Here is a 14,237-nt window from a genome sequence, read left to right as displayed (position 1 = left end):
TGATTGGATTGGGGCAGGCACTGTGGTCCACTCACCAGAGGTCTTAGGGTCCCGTGGGGAGTCCCGTGTGGGCCCTTGCGGGTGTTGGGCAAGACTCTGCTGGCAAGGTAGCCCGGGGCTCGAGTCTCGAGTCGAGCGGAAGGGACTTGTGCCCCAGATCAGGCCTGGGTAGCCTGCTTCCCTATGTACCGCAGTCTCAAGTTCCGCGCGATTGGATTGGGGCAGGCACTGTGGTCCACTCACCAGAGGTCTTAGGGTCCCGTGGGGAGTCCCGTGTGGGCCCTTGCGGGTGTTGGGCAAGACTCTGCTGGCAAGGTAGCCCGGGGCTCGAGTCTCGAGTCGAGCGGAAGGGACTTGTGCCCCAGATCAGGCCCGGGTAGCCTGCTTCCCTATGTACCGCAGTCTCAAGTTCCGCGTGATTGGATTGGGGCAGGCACTGTGGTCCACTCACCAGAGGTCTTAGGGTCCCGTGGGGAGTCCCGTGTGGGCCCTTGCGGGTGTTGGGCAAGACTCTGCTGGCAAGGTAGCCCGGGGCTCGAGTCTCGAGTCGAGCGGAAGGGACTTGTGCCCCAGATCAGGCCCGGGTAGCCTGCTTCCCTATGTACCGCAGTCTCGAGTTCCGCGCGATTGGATTGGGGCAGGCACTGTGGTCCACTCACCAGAGGTCTTAGGGTCCCGTGGGGAGTCCCTTGTGGGCCCTTGCGGGTGTTGGGCAAGACTCTGCTGGCAAGGTAGCCCGGGGCTCGAGTCTCCCCCGGAGACCTTTCAATCCGCCTGAGATCCACTTCTGGTAATTTCACTTATTTGGCCAGGATATTGCAGCTCGGCAACAGGATTTTGAAAAATCTCTCAGTGATTTTAATGGGAAGCCAAGGTTGGCACTGGGGGTTGGGGGGAGTGCTTATGGTCAAAATAAATGGTAAAGGAAAACATGGTCAGTGTTTAGGGTCTCATGAGCCAGGATGGGGCCCAGACTTGAGAGCAGGGGAGTCTGGGCTGGCCTGTGGGTGTAGCTGATGACCAGGCCTCCTGTGTCATAAAGATCACCCAGCTCTTGAACAAAATATTCACTGGAGGAAATATGGGGACAAAGTATAGAGCAGAGACTGAAGGAAACCGGAGATTGCCCTACCTGGGGATCCATCCCATCTACAGTCACCAAACCTGGACGATATTGTGGATGCTGGGTAGTGCTTGCTGATGGAAGCCTGATAAGGCCTTTTCCTGAGAGGCTTTGCCAGAGCCTGACAAATACAGAGGTGGATGCTTGCAGCCAATCATCGGACTGAGACTGATGGAGGAGTTGGAGAAGGGACTGAAGGAGCTGAGGGGGTTTGCAGCCCCGTGGAGGGAGCTCCCTGCAACTGGACCACCAACCAACAATACACACGAAGGGGCCCATGGCACTGGCTGCAAATGTGGCAGAGGATGACCTTATTGGACATCTGTGGGAGGAGAAGCCCTTGGGCCTGAAAGTGTTCGATGCTCCAGTGTAGGGGAATACCAGGGTGGGAAGATGGGAGGGGTGGGTGGGTGGGGGAGCACCCTCCATAGAGGTAAGGGGAGGAAGGATGGGATAGAGAGTTTATAATTTTACCCAGCCCCTCCTCCTTGTCCCCTGAGCAGCTGCTTCCATCCTGCTCCTCACATCTCTGTGGAAAGAAAAGTACAGGCCATAGCTCTGTGGAAAGAAAAATATGGTCCCTAACCCACATAAGCTTCATGTCACCTTGGCAACTCCAGTTCTCATGGCTTATGGATAAACTAGTGTTCTCTATTATTTATCGACTCTTTCTCAGCTTGCCAAGAGCCTTTCCTGAGCCCCCACTCTGTGTCGGGTGCGGTTCTCAGATGTAGTTTGGGGGTAATGGGGATGCTGTGGTAACTGCTTTGTTCCCCACTGCTGGGGACTGAGCCCAAGACCTTACACATGCAGGGAGACACTCGACTCCTGAGCAAAATCCTCAGCCTAATGCCAACTTTCTTCAATGAATTTGTCTGGCAAGTTAAATGAGGCATTTCTATCAATGACTAAAATAGATTGTGTCACAAGAAGGGTAGTTACAAATAGCTTGGCTGTGGACTATGGGAACTTGGCTGGGGCTAGCTTATTATATTTGAACTTGAAGTGTGGGAAGGATTCCGTCAAGTCGAGTTGGGACATTAAAGTCAAAGGAAATGGCACAGAGGTAGAAAAGTGGGAGACATGATTTACTTCACCTTTGAACACAGCGTGTTTGCAGCTGAACACATCCCCTAGAGTTAGCCACTAGGGTGTTGCAACACAGTGATGGAGACATGGACATTATTTTTTATTGAATTGTGTTTCCTTGGTGGCATCTGTACCTATGTCATTTTCCTTTGCTCTGTGTGTGTGTGTGTGTGTGTGTGTGTGTGTGTGTGAGACACACACAGAGAGAGAGAGAGAGAGAGAGTATAGACTCATAGATATCTATTTTATTCTATGGGCTATATAGAGCCTAATGCTAGTGTTATCAATTCTGTGGTTCAGATTGTTTTAACTGTGGCTATTGAGTGCTTCTGTGACTTTTAACATTTCTCCTTTCTTTTATTAGAGGGAATGAAATTCTTTTTGAGATAGGGGCTACTATGTAGTTCAGACTGGTCTAGAACTTGTAGTCCTCCTGCCTCAGCTCCCAAGTTCTGGGATTACACTCATGATACAGTCTTGTACTACTGTGCCTGGCTTAGAAGTGAACTTTTTTTTTTCAATAAAAAAATAACTTAGCACACAAAGCATTAGAATTCATCTTGGGGTTTTAAGATAAAATTTATTTATTTATTTTTTATTCTCTTCTCTCAATCCTGTTCCCATCCCTCTGAGCCTGTTTGCAGCCCCATCCCTCCATAGCTTCTCTTCTCTTCCCTCATCCCTGTTCCCATCCCTCCGGAGCATCCTCGTGCTTGCTTGTCATCAGTCCTATTTCTAATGTTCTCACCAACACCACCAAATTTTTATCACTTTTCTAACTAGAAGTGATTTTTTAAAATAAAGGTTTATTTATGTGTCTATTTATTGATGTGTTTATATACATGCTTGTGTGTGTGCACATGCACAGGTCACGAAAAAGTTTTGGGTGTCCTAGGCTATCAGTTTCTGACTACTCTGAGGTAAGCTGTTTTCATCCCTGGAGCTTGCATTTTTTGTGGTTCCATTAGAAATTCGTTCCTTCTTAGAATGGGGAACAAAATACCCAGGGAAGGAGTTACAGAGACAAAGTTCAGAGCTGAGGCGAAAGGAAGGACCATCCAGAGACTGCCCCATCCGGGGGTCCATCCCATAATCAGCCACCAAACCCAGACACTATTGCATATGCCAGCAAGATTTTGCTGACAGAACCCTGATACAGCTGTCTCTTGTGAGGCTATGCCGGGGCCTAGCAAACACAGAAGTAGATGCTCACAGTCATCTATTGGATGGATCACAGGGCCCCTAAAGAAGGAGCTAGAGAAAGTACCCAAGGAGCTAAAGGGGTTGGCAACCCTATAGGAGGACCAACAATATGAATTAACCAGGACCCCTTGTGTCTCTAGCTGCATATGTAGCAGAAGATGGCCTAGTCGGCCATCAATGGGAGGAGAGGCCCTTGGTCTTGCGAACATCATATGCCCCAGTACAGGGTAATGTCAGGGCTAGGAAGCGGGAGTGGATGTGTTGGGGAGCAGAGCGGGGGCGGGGAGGGGGAGGGGGATATAGGGAACTTTTGGGATAGCATTTGAAATGTAAATGAAAATATCTAATAAATTTTTCTTTAAAAAAGAAAAAAATTAGCAATCCCAGAAAGCCTCCTGACCCTGTTCCCCTTGGATCTGGGGTTACAGGCATGAATGGGGTGCCCAGCTTTTCACGTGGATTAGGTGAGCACCGATTCCTGTGACTGCACAGTAAGCGCTCTTAACTGCAGAGCTGTCTTTCCAGCCAGGAGTTTTCGTTCATTGCATTTTACAACTGAAGCTACAGAATCCTGGGTGGAATGACTTTCTGAAAATCGTATGACTGGGTATTACTGATATGTGGAGGACCAGGACTGGAGCATTTGGGAGACTTCTCATTTTTCTAGCTTCCACTCACTTATGGACTGTATCTTTAAATAGTCTATATGTATATTATATATACAGGGAAACATATAACTCATTTTCTACACAAATGCATTATTTTAATGTAATGATTATTCCTTATTTACTTTCAACAGAAGACTAGACTAGTAGTCACAGCTCTCAGCTCTGATGTTTCTTCAGGTACCATCACCTTCCACAGTCTGCTGTTTACAGGAGAAAGACATTCCTCCGTGTTTATCATTTTGCTGTCGATTGGTAGCTAACCTTTGTGGTGTGGGCTCACATCAGACATCCAGTCATTGATCTGTATTCCTAAAAGAACCTCTGATGGAGGCAGCTGTCTTCAGAGAGCTTGGTCTCATCTGGACAGTACATGCCTGACCTCTCCATTCATCAAGAAATGATCCTGTCTTAATTCACCCTGTGCCTTTTATGAGTCTAGGGTCTAGTTCATTGAGAAGATAAGTAATATGTCTCATAGTTTTATACACCTGATCAATACATCATGGTATTTATAGTATCAAGAATTAACATACCATCAGACATGATGATACAAATTTGTAATCCCATCCCTTGGGAAGCAGAGGCAGGGAATCTCAGGTTTGAAGTCAGCCTGGGCTACAAGGTGAGACTGTCCCCAGATAGACCATGAACGTTATTTGCTTTTTGTCTCTCCTTCTTTACCTTGTTTAAAGCATGAGATATACTTTGACTCTTTAACATGAAAATTGAAAAGTACCTCTGCCAGTGTATTTGAAGTGTGTGTTCCCCATGAAATGTCACTAGCATTCCCTAAGTGATTTGAGAAGCCTGTATACAGGAAAAGAGGAAAGAAGATTGTGTCTCAAAAATGAAGTACAACCACCAATATTCATTTAAAACTATAATGACTGAAAACTGAAATGAATTTTAGTTATAAGAAATTAATTCATATGCAATAATTCATAAACAGCACAAAACTTAACATTTGAGGCATGGTGTTAGTTGGCCTATGACTTTATATCAATATAAAAGTTAAAACATCAAAATGATTAATATTTTTATCAAATAGGGTTTTTTTAAAAAGATTTACTTATTTATTTTATGTATATGAGTACACTGTAGCTTTTCAGATGGTTGTGAGCCATCATGTGGCTGCTGGGAATTGAACTTCAGGATCTCTGCTCACTCCAGCCCCGCTCATTATTAAATAGTTTATTTAAAAAAATTTATAGATTATAAGCATTATTTTATATTGAGAAGAAAAAGTTCTGCTGCTTTGTTTTCTCAGTAGGATGAGCACACTGACTTTATCAGACATTATAGACAAAACAGATTCCCGACTAAGCCTCAGGGATGTCATTTGTGTTATCAATCATCAGGCGTCATAAGAGTGGAGGGCATTTTTCAGTAGCTACTTAAAATTAGATTGTCTAATTTTGCTTTAGAAGGCACAATGCGGCCTGGCATCTCCCTGTGTTTAATGTACTCTATCGCAGTGAGCTTGCAGAACACCGCAGTGCAGTGGCAGAGGAGAGCTTTCCTTGCTCCCTACATCTGTCATGGGCTTTTAAAAAAATCATTATTAAATAATTCCTATTCAACCATGCTTTTTCCAAAGACCTTTGGAACATTGAAACTTCCGGGTGGAATGTTTCTATGATGGGGTAGGTTTTAAGCCTCTGGCCCATTTATGGTGGTACTGCCTAGCACTGCTTCTCAAACTGTCATCATAGAACAGCCCCAGAGGTACCTGGGATGCTAAAAACATATTCTCAGACTGCGGGGATGAGTTGGTGGCTAAAACACTGGGCATGTTAATGTGAGGACTTGCATCCTCAGCACCTAAGTCAATGCGAGGTGGCTGCTGCGGCCTCTCTGGAATTCCACTGTTCAGGCATTAGATTCCTGGACCAAGCCTGCGCGCACACTAGCGCGAGCTTTGAGTTAAGTTGCCCTCAGCGAGCAAGATGGCCAGCAGTCAAGGAAGGTTCCTGATGTCAATCACACGGACACACATCTGGTGCACATATCCCCAACATGTGTCTACATACATATGACTATGCACATACATATGAATATATACATATGCACAAAAATGAAAATAAAATACGTATTCTTTGGTCATATCCTCACATGCAGAATCAAATTGTGCATTTTTAAGAAAGCCACTGTTTCTTGCTCGATTTGGAAGTGTATCAGGCCAATATTTCTTTCTTTTTTTTTCTTTTTTTTTTAATATTTTTATTAGGTATTTTCTTCATTTACGTTTCCAATGCTATCCCAAAAGTCCCCCATACCCTCCTCCCACTCCCCTACCCACCCACTTCCACTTTTTCGCCCTGGCATTCCCCTGTACTGGAGCATATAAAGTTTGCAAGTCCAATGGGCTTCTCTTTCCAGTGATGGCCTACTAGGCCATCTTTTGATACATATGCAGCTAGAGTCAAGAGCTCCGGGGTACTGGTTAGTTCATAATGTTGTTCCACCCATAGGGTTGCAGTTCCCTTCAGCTCCTTGGGTACTTTCTCTAGCTCCTCCATTGGGGGCCCTGTGATCCATCCAATAGCTGTGAGCATCCACCTCTGTGTTTGCCAGGCCCCAGCATAGTCTCACAAGAGACAGCTATATCTGGGTCCTTTTAGCAAAATCTTGCTAATGTATGCAAAACATCCTGAGTGAGGTAACCCAATCACAAAGAAACTCACACAATATGTACTCACTGATAAGTGGATATTAGCCCAGAAACTTAGGATACCCAAGATATAAGATACAATTTGCTAAACACATGAAACTCAAGAAGAACAAAGACCAAAATGTGGACACTTTGCCCCTTCTTCGAATTGGGAACAAAACACCCATGGAAGGAGTTACAGAGACAAAGTTTGGAGCTGTGAAGAAAGGATGGACCATCTAGAGACTGCCATATCCAGGGATCCATCCCATAATCAGCTTCCAGACACTGACACCATTGCATACACCAGCAAGATTTTGCTGCAAGGACATATTTTTCTAAGATGAAACAGAAAAGCTTCCCTGGCAGAAAACTCTTCCAATCACTTTCCTTCTGAAGTAGTTCATAAAATGTAAAATTTGTCCCTTCCTCTTAAAAAGGATATGATGCACTCACAGGGGCTAGATGACTGCCTATACCCAGCGGAAGGGAGTCCAGTCAGTCCCTTAAAACTCTGTCCAGTGACTTTGAGCAATAGAAACCGTCTGCCCTGACTATTCAGCTTCGGGAAGAACAAGGTCTCCCTTGTCTCCTTTAAAGTCCTCTCTCCTGCCTGCAAAACGGAGGAAAACTAATGTTGTCAGCCAAACACTGCTAGGCTGAGATTTTCTAGTTTACAAGAATCTAGTTGTTTTTTTTTCCTGTTGACATCTGCTATATCAAAACAAACAACACACAACCAAACAAAAGACTATCTTCATCCTAATGCCATTAAGTTATGAATGTTATCTTATTCGGAGTAAATTGTTCATTGAAAATGTTATTAAACGAGGGATCCAAAACTTAGAAGATTTCTCTGGGTTATTGATTTGAGGCCATCATATTTTTCTTTAAAGTATGGAGGGAAAGGTAGATTGTCATAGGCACAGAGGATTAAGTGAAATCCAGGGAAGAAGAGTTGTTGCAGGATATTTGATTACTCTGTGAATCCCTGGGATTGCGTTTGTTACTGGAAAAACCTGTCTCTAGTTGCGGTATTTTTCAGCTCTATAACAGATCTGTAATCCAAGAGCTTTCTGCCTTTTTAAAAACAGGATTAAATAAAGTCAACCAGAGGTCAAGAGCCAGAGCAAGCAACCAGTTGACAGCGAGTGAACATAGGGAAAAAACAGAGAAAGAGGGAGGATGGAAAATGGATCAAGATGCACAGGAAGTAGAAGGGAGGGGCATTTAGTTTGAAGAGCTTCTACGATTCGTGGAGAAGGAGAGCTAGCTTTTGGAATATTGACTGTGAACAAGTGTCAGCTAGGTGCTTTCTCTGAGTTTCTGAGCTAGCAAGATTTCATCCCAGCGTCTGGCTCCCTAGCCTTTCTAAAATCCAACATGTTTTTTTTTGTTGTTTGTTTGTTTGTTTTTGGTTACAACCCAGAGAGTAGTACAAGCATGTGGGGCCCACAGGCTCATAAAAATAGGAGTCCCGTCTAAGTTGGAAGAGGGAAAGAATGGAGTTTCCCCTGGTACCTGAGTGTGGAGAGCTGTGAGCAATCGCCATCATGAGCCTCCGATGTGGCTAACTGGCAAACAAGTAATGTGCGCAGGTGCAAGAGTAAATTCGTGCCAAGTCACTGCCCATCCCAGGGCATAGTAATAGGGTGATGAGTGAGCAGCTAATCAGGAGCTGACACGTCACACGGAGGGGTATATAAGCAGCACCATTTTCCTTGTTCGGGGTCTTCCTTCAGATGAAGCAATAAAGCGCTGCCGTAGAAGAATCCGGTTGTCCGAGTGAATTCTTGCTGGCGAGATACTAGCTCGGGATACCTGTGATCCTAATCTGGATGCTGAGGGATACAAGTTTCTGGCCTAGATCTTGGCATAGAGATCTTGAGGCATAGTGGCTATGAATTCCAGAAGACAGGCAGATCTCTGAGTTCAAGATCATCTGGGATTGAAGGCTTGGTGGCACATACCTTTGATCTGGGCCACACATTCTTCTGGAGACAGTTTTGCAGTGGATCTGGAAGTGAAGTCAGAGCAGGAACTCAAGGAAAGGCCGGAACCTGGAGAAGAAAATAAAGAAGACGTCATGGAGGAATGCTGTTTATCAGCTTCCTCTTTCTTTTTTTTTCTTAAGTTTTCTAATATTTTTATTGATTGTTTGAGAATGTCATATTATGAATCCTGAGCAACTTCACTTCCCAGTCCTTCCAGGTCCACTCGCTCCCCACTGCTGGGACCCACCCCCAGATCCTCACTGAAGCACCATCAAATTCCTGGTGGCCAGCCCCTTAAAGAAGACCAAGTCCTACCACATGCGTGCTCCCTTTAACTAGAAAGGGCAAGGACAAGTTTGTTCACTGAAGATGTGTCAGGTTTGAAGGAGCAGTATTATGAGATATCAACTCAATGAGTTAATACAGGATAGTCTTTTCATTTTAAAATGGAGAAGTAGGGCGGGCTGATAGCCCATGCTCCTTGTGGCCTCGAAGGGGTCCTTTTGTCTGTCCATCCTTTGAACACTTCCACTTTACTGTGTGTGGGCTTCTGAGAAGATTCTCTTTGGTCTTTCAAAGTAGTTATAAGTGCTTTGATTGACAGCCTTGAAAATGGATTAATTTTTAAAGAATCAAATCCTTTGGGGATTTAAGCTTGTCCCTGGCAATCAAAGGTGGTGCTTGGGACACTGTAGATGAGCGTTTTCAGTTCTTCAAGGCCTCAGGGTTTCACAGTCTGTCTAATGCTGGCTAATTGGGATGTGGTGTGAAGGGACACCGTTAATCGACCAAGGGATGGTATGGGCTGTAGATTTTCGAAACCTTAGAAGTTCACATCAAGGCTTTTTGTGTAACTTTTGAGAGGTGACATTAGTGAAGGAGATGGACAAAGGGAGGATCCCATTAATATTGGCTCAACTTCAAGCCCATTGCCCTTTCTTGGTTTGTTTTAGTGAGAAAAATCATCATTAAATGTTTCTCAAAGACAAAGTTGAGAAAACCAAAAACTTAGCGTATATAATAAGAACCCATGACATTTTATGAAACACATTGGATTTTGCTTAGATGATAAGTTGTGAAAAAGAAAGAAATGCTCCCCACATTGCTGAGGTAAAATCAGGCTGCCTCAGAAGTTTCTTTCTTTCTTTGTGAGACCAAAGCACAATGTTTGTCATCATCTGTGGATGACTTGCCCACCTCAGCCACACCCTCAGGACATCATCCCCAGAGTGCTTATTAAAGAACATGGTGGATCCATGGTCACTGCGAAGCAACAGGACTTTCCTTTTCAGAGAGAAATTTGAAAATGAGAATCAACAGATACGGAGGGTAACTTAAGACTAAGATCTTGGGTTTTGTTTTTGGTCTCTTATTTTCATGCTAACTGAATAACCTCGTGTTTAATAGTTCTACAGTAAGAACTGATGGCATTTCTTCTTACGATTTTATCCAGACAACAAAGGGAGGCTTGTGTAGCTCCTGAGACTTCACTTTCAGGCCTCCTGTTTCCAGGGCTTGTTTTACTAACTTATTCCTCAATAGTATAAACAGTCCTTTGGATGGGAATATAAAGCTGATAACAGAGACAATGTAGTAGCTATGGGTTCTGTTTTGTCTGAATGGGCTTCTTACATCCTTAGGATGTCACAATGATAGACTAGCAAAAACACTGTGTACAATTTACAGAAATACTATCACAGCACAGTTCTCATGCCATGGCAGAACCCTGGGACATGCCAGGGTTAGAAAGTGAGCATTGGACAGGCACACTTGGAGAAGGAGAAGGGAACTGGTCTCTCATTCTTGTTCTTGCCAAGAGTCAAATACTCATTCACTGTATTTTTAATTCCAAGAATCTTTGATCTCCTTGGCCTAGAAAATCCAACGAGGAAGGAAGTCTCATAGGGGCTGCGTGTGAATGCTTAATATGCTTTTGACTTGTTATTTCTTAGTTTGGAAAGACCAAATGCTAAGCAAATATTTGCACATTGCACTGAAAGGAAATTAAAAACTGCATTATGAGCAGTTAGTCCGCTGGCCACATGTTGTTTTGATTACAAGTTACCTCTCCTGGTTGCCTCGCTGCCTGGAAATACCTTTGCTCTGCATCGAGGAGGACCCTGCCAGAGTCTGTGCGTGGCTTCCTTTTCATCTTAGCTCCCACCGCCGTGGCAGTTACCTCTTGCCCTGTGCTCCACTGATCCCGTTCTTCACATTCTGCAAAGGACATTTTCTTTTCCTTGCTCTTTTTCTGCCGAGAACACGTATGAAACAACCTCCAGTCCTTCAGTGTTTTAATGTAAAAAGGTGAGGCGCAAGGGTTCTCTCCGAGAATTCGACACTTAGCATTTTGTTTTCTAAGGTAGTTGAAGGATATCAAGAGATACCATCATCTGAGTCACATCAGACACTGCCAGGCAAATCGAGACATTCATGGTTGTCAGCTTCTGGCCTGGATTTTAATTACTGTAGGGAGAACTTGGTATTAACATTTTACATGTCAAAGTTATAAAAGGTTATGTTATTTTCTTTCAGGGCCGAGATCTGGACTATAGAATCCAGGAATATAAAGAAGCTGGGAAAGTCTTCGCTGAAAATCAGATAGTAGAATGGTTTATCCAGCTGTTGCTTGGAGTTGACTACATGCATGAGAGGTACGTAGGTTGCTTCTGGGGGCAGGGTTTATATTTTTAGCTCTCATGTCGGAACTTGAAAGGTGAATATTTTTGATTGATTGGAAAGCAAATACACCCAGATGATGAATGAGCACGGTCAGACCCCTGCAATATTTTATAATAAGATTTTTATCCTTGAGGAAACGGTAAAATAATTATTTACCCACAGAGTATTTATATCAGTTGTGTGTGTGTGTGTGAGTGTGGTTGTGCAAGCCACAGTTTGGGTGTGGAGGACAGCCGGTGGTGTTGGCCTTTGCCTTTTACCTTGTCTGAGCCTGGGTCTCTCATTGTCTCTACCTAACATGTCAGGCCAGCTGGCCTCAGGAATTTCCATATTCAGCCTTCAGCTTTTGTCCTGGTACTTGGAATTTGAATACAGTCTTCATGTTTGCCCAGTCATCACTACCCACTGAGCCATGTCTGCAGCTCACCACCTTTTTTTTTTTTTTTTTTTTTTTGTAGTTCTGGAAACCAAGTTGATCTTCAGTGTAGCAGAAACTCTATTGAACTCGGTGCCCTATGTAACTATCTCCTGTTTTATATCAAAACTCGATTTTGATATAAATATTAGCAAGCAGTCCAAGTGTATCCTCCGAGTTTGAGTTGTCTGCCATTTTTGTTTACCCAATTTGCCCCAACAATACTGTTTAAGGTATTGCAAATGTTTTAACAATACATTTAAACCATCTTTTCAGATGTGAAGGTGTTAAATATTTTTTAGACCCATCAAATGACACAAATGCATTGGAAGCAATAGACTCTCAAAGGGGGTGGCCAAGGCACTCTCGCTGCAGGAGTGAGCAGGACACCTGGGACCGCATCTTCAGTGAGAATGATATTCTTAGGGCTCGCCAAGGCCTGGCAGTCGGGGCTGTCACTGCTTTAGTGTGTCGCCTGTGCTTTCTGATAGCATAAAAAGTAATCAGATTCCCTTGCACGTGGCCTTGTATCTCTTGAAACACATGCTGGATGACACAGATAGTGGCTAATTCAGTGTGACTCCCAACGGTCTCTGTAGTGACGATGAAATATCACATAATCTTTAATAAACAGCCCGGAGCTGCTGACTGTCGGCTCGTGCACATGCACACTCATGCTGCCGGCATCTCTTTCCTTCCCTTCCTCTCTTCCTCATCCCTTCTGCCTGCCTTTCCTTTCTCACTGCTCATTAGCAGATTGTTGGCTTATTGCATAAAGGACATAATTATCTGGTTGACTTAAGGTCCCAAATTTGCTCTTTTTATTCTTATTTTTCTGTTTTATTGTTTTAGTTTGTTTTCTACAGGGTTACATAAGGCTATTCCCATGCCAGTATAAAATACATTCTGAGCACATTCCCCCAACATTTTTGATGTGCTTAAGATTACTTAGTGATAGTTAAAAATAAATGAATTTAAAAACAACCTCCTCACTGACCCTCAATTGCCTCCCTCCACTTTCATGTCCTTTTATAAACTCTAGATTCTGTATGTGAGAGAAAATGTATGGTATTTACCGGTATGGTTTCACTTGATTTGATTATCTCTGATTCCATCCAGTTTCCTGAAATGACACATGGTTCTCCACGGTGTCTCCATTGTGTATATAGATACTACGGTTTCTTTACCCTTCCGCCCCATTGATGTGATTGCGTAACTTGATCACCGTGTTAGTGCCAAGAGAACATGAGCACACTGAATATATCCTTGTGGTCTACATCAAAAAGGTCATCAACGATCTCTGCCCACCCCCAAGGAATATAACTATTTGCATGTTGTACTGGCTAGTTTTGTGTCAACTTGACACAGCTGGAGTTATCACAGAGAAAGGAGCTTCAGTTGAGGAAATGCCTCCATGAGATCCAACTGTAAGGCATTTTCTCAATTAGTGATCAAGGGGGAAAGGCCCCTTGTGGGTGGGACCATCTCTGGGCTGGTAATCTTGATTCTATAAGAGAGCAGGCTGAGCAAGCCAGAGGAAGCAAGCCAGTAAGGAACATCCCTCTATGGCCTCTGCATCAGCTCCTGCTTTCTGACCTGCTTGAGTTCCAGTCCTGACTTCCTTGGTGATAAACAGCAGTATGGAAGTGTAAGCCGAATAAACCCTTTCCTCCCCAACTTGCTTCTTGGTCATGATGTTTGTGCAGGAATAGAAACCCTGACTAAGACACATGTTTAGTCTAAAAAATTCTATCACACATTGCCCCAAAGTATCACTATGCATGGCCACCCCACAAATAATGTGACAAATGCTCTGAATCCTTGTCAACCATACATCCATGTGTGACTGCAGGTTAAAACCATCTGCTGGTATTTTATATTATTTGTGACTATTGAGAAGGGTGTTGTTTCCCTAATATCTTTCTCAGCCTGTTTATCCTTTGTGTACAGAAAGGCAGGGAGAGAGGGTGGGAGAGACAGAGACACAGAGATGCACAGAGTGACACTGAAATAGGGAGAGCAGAGATGGGAGCTGAGTTATTAATCAGAAACCTTTCATACTGTCCATGTGTGAGGTTATGAGAACCGGGGCAAGATGGCAGCAGCAGGGAATATATGGGGGGGGGATTGTAATGAGTTTGGTAAGCTGTAATGACTGAACTTGAAATTAAGTAAGTATGTTAAATATGATAGAAAGTCAAAGGCAGGGTCTTGGGCTGGAGAGCACAGTGAAATACTCATGGACTATTCTTGAGGATCCCCAGGGCCATTGGAGATGGGTATCAAAGATAAACTTGAGGTTTAGGTCTGGGAGCATGAGGGGCTGGAAACAATCACGCTGAGATTAACTGTGAGTATGGGAGACAGAATGTGGAGAGGTTGGTGAGAGGTGTACTTCCCCAAGTCAGTCTTG

General features: G+C 43.9%; 1 protein-coding gene across 11 annotated transcripts in view; it reads left to right on the top strand.

Moving 5' to 3' along the window:
* Positions 1 to 14,237, top strand: part of Nek11 (NIMA (never in mitosis gene a)-related expressed kinase 11) — a 233,369-nt gene that overhangs the window by 61,026 nt on the left and 158,106 nt on the right. For all 11 annotated transcript variants that reach the window (XR_003947831.1, XR_379760.1, XR_379761.3 and 8 more), the window contains one exon: positions 11,263 to 11,381. Coding sequence is in view for 6 of the 11 variants with exons in the window: in XM_006511679.4 (XP_006511742.1) it covers positions 11,263 to 11,381 (119 nt within the window). In the remaining 5 variants the exon portion in view is untranslated. The remainder of the gene's footprint in view (positions 1 to 11,262; positions 11,382 to 14,237) is intronic.

Source organism: Mus musculus, chromosome 9, assembly GCF_000001635.26.
Source record: "Mus musculus strain C57BL/6J chromosome 9, GRCm38.p6 C57BL/6J".
Lineage (NCBI taxonomy): Eukaryota > Metazoa > Chordata > Mammalia > Rodentia > Muridae > Mus > Mus musculus.
This window is presented reverse-complemented; position numbering and strand designations above follow the sequence as displayed.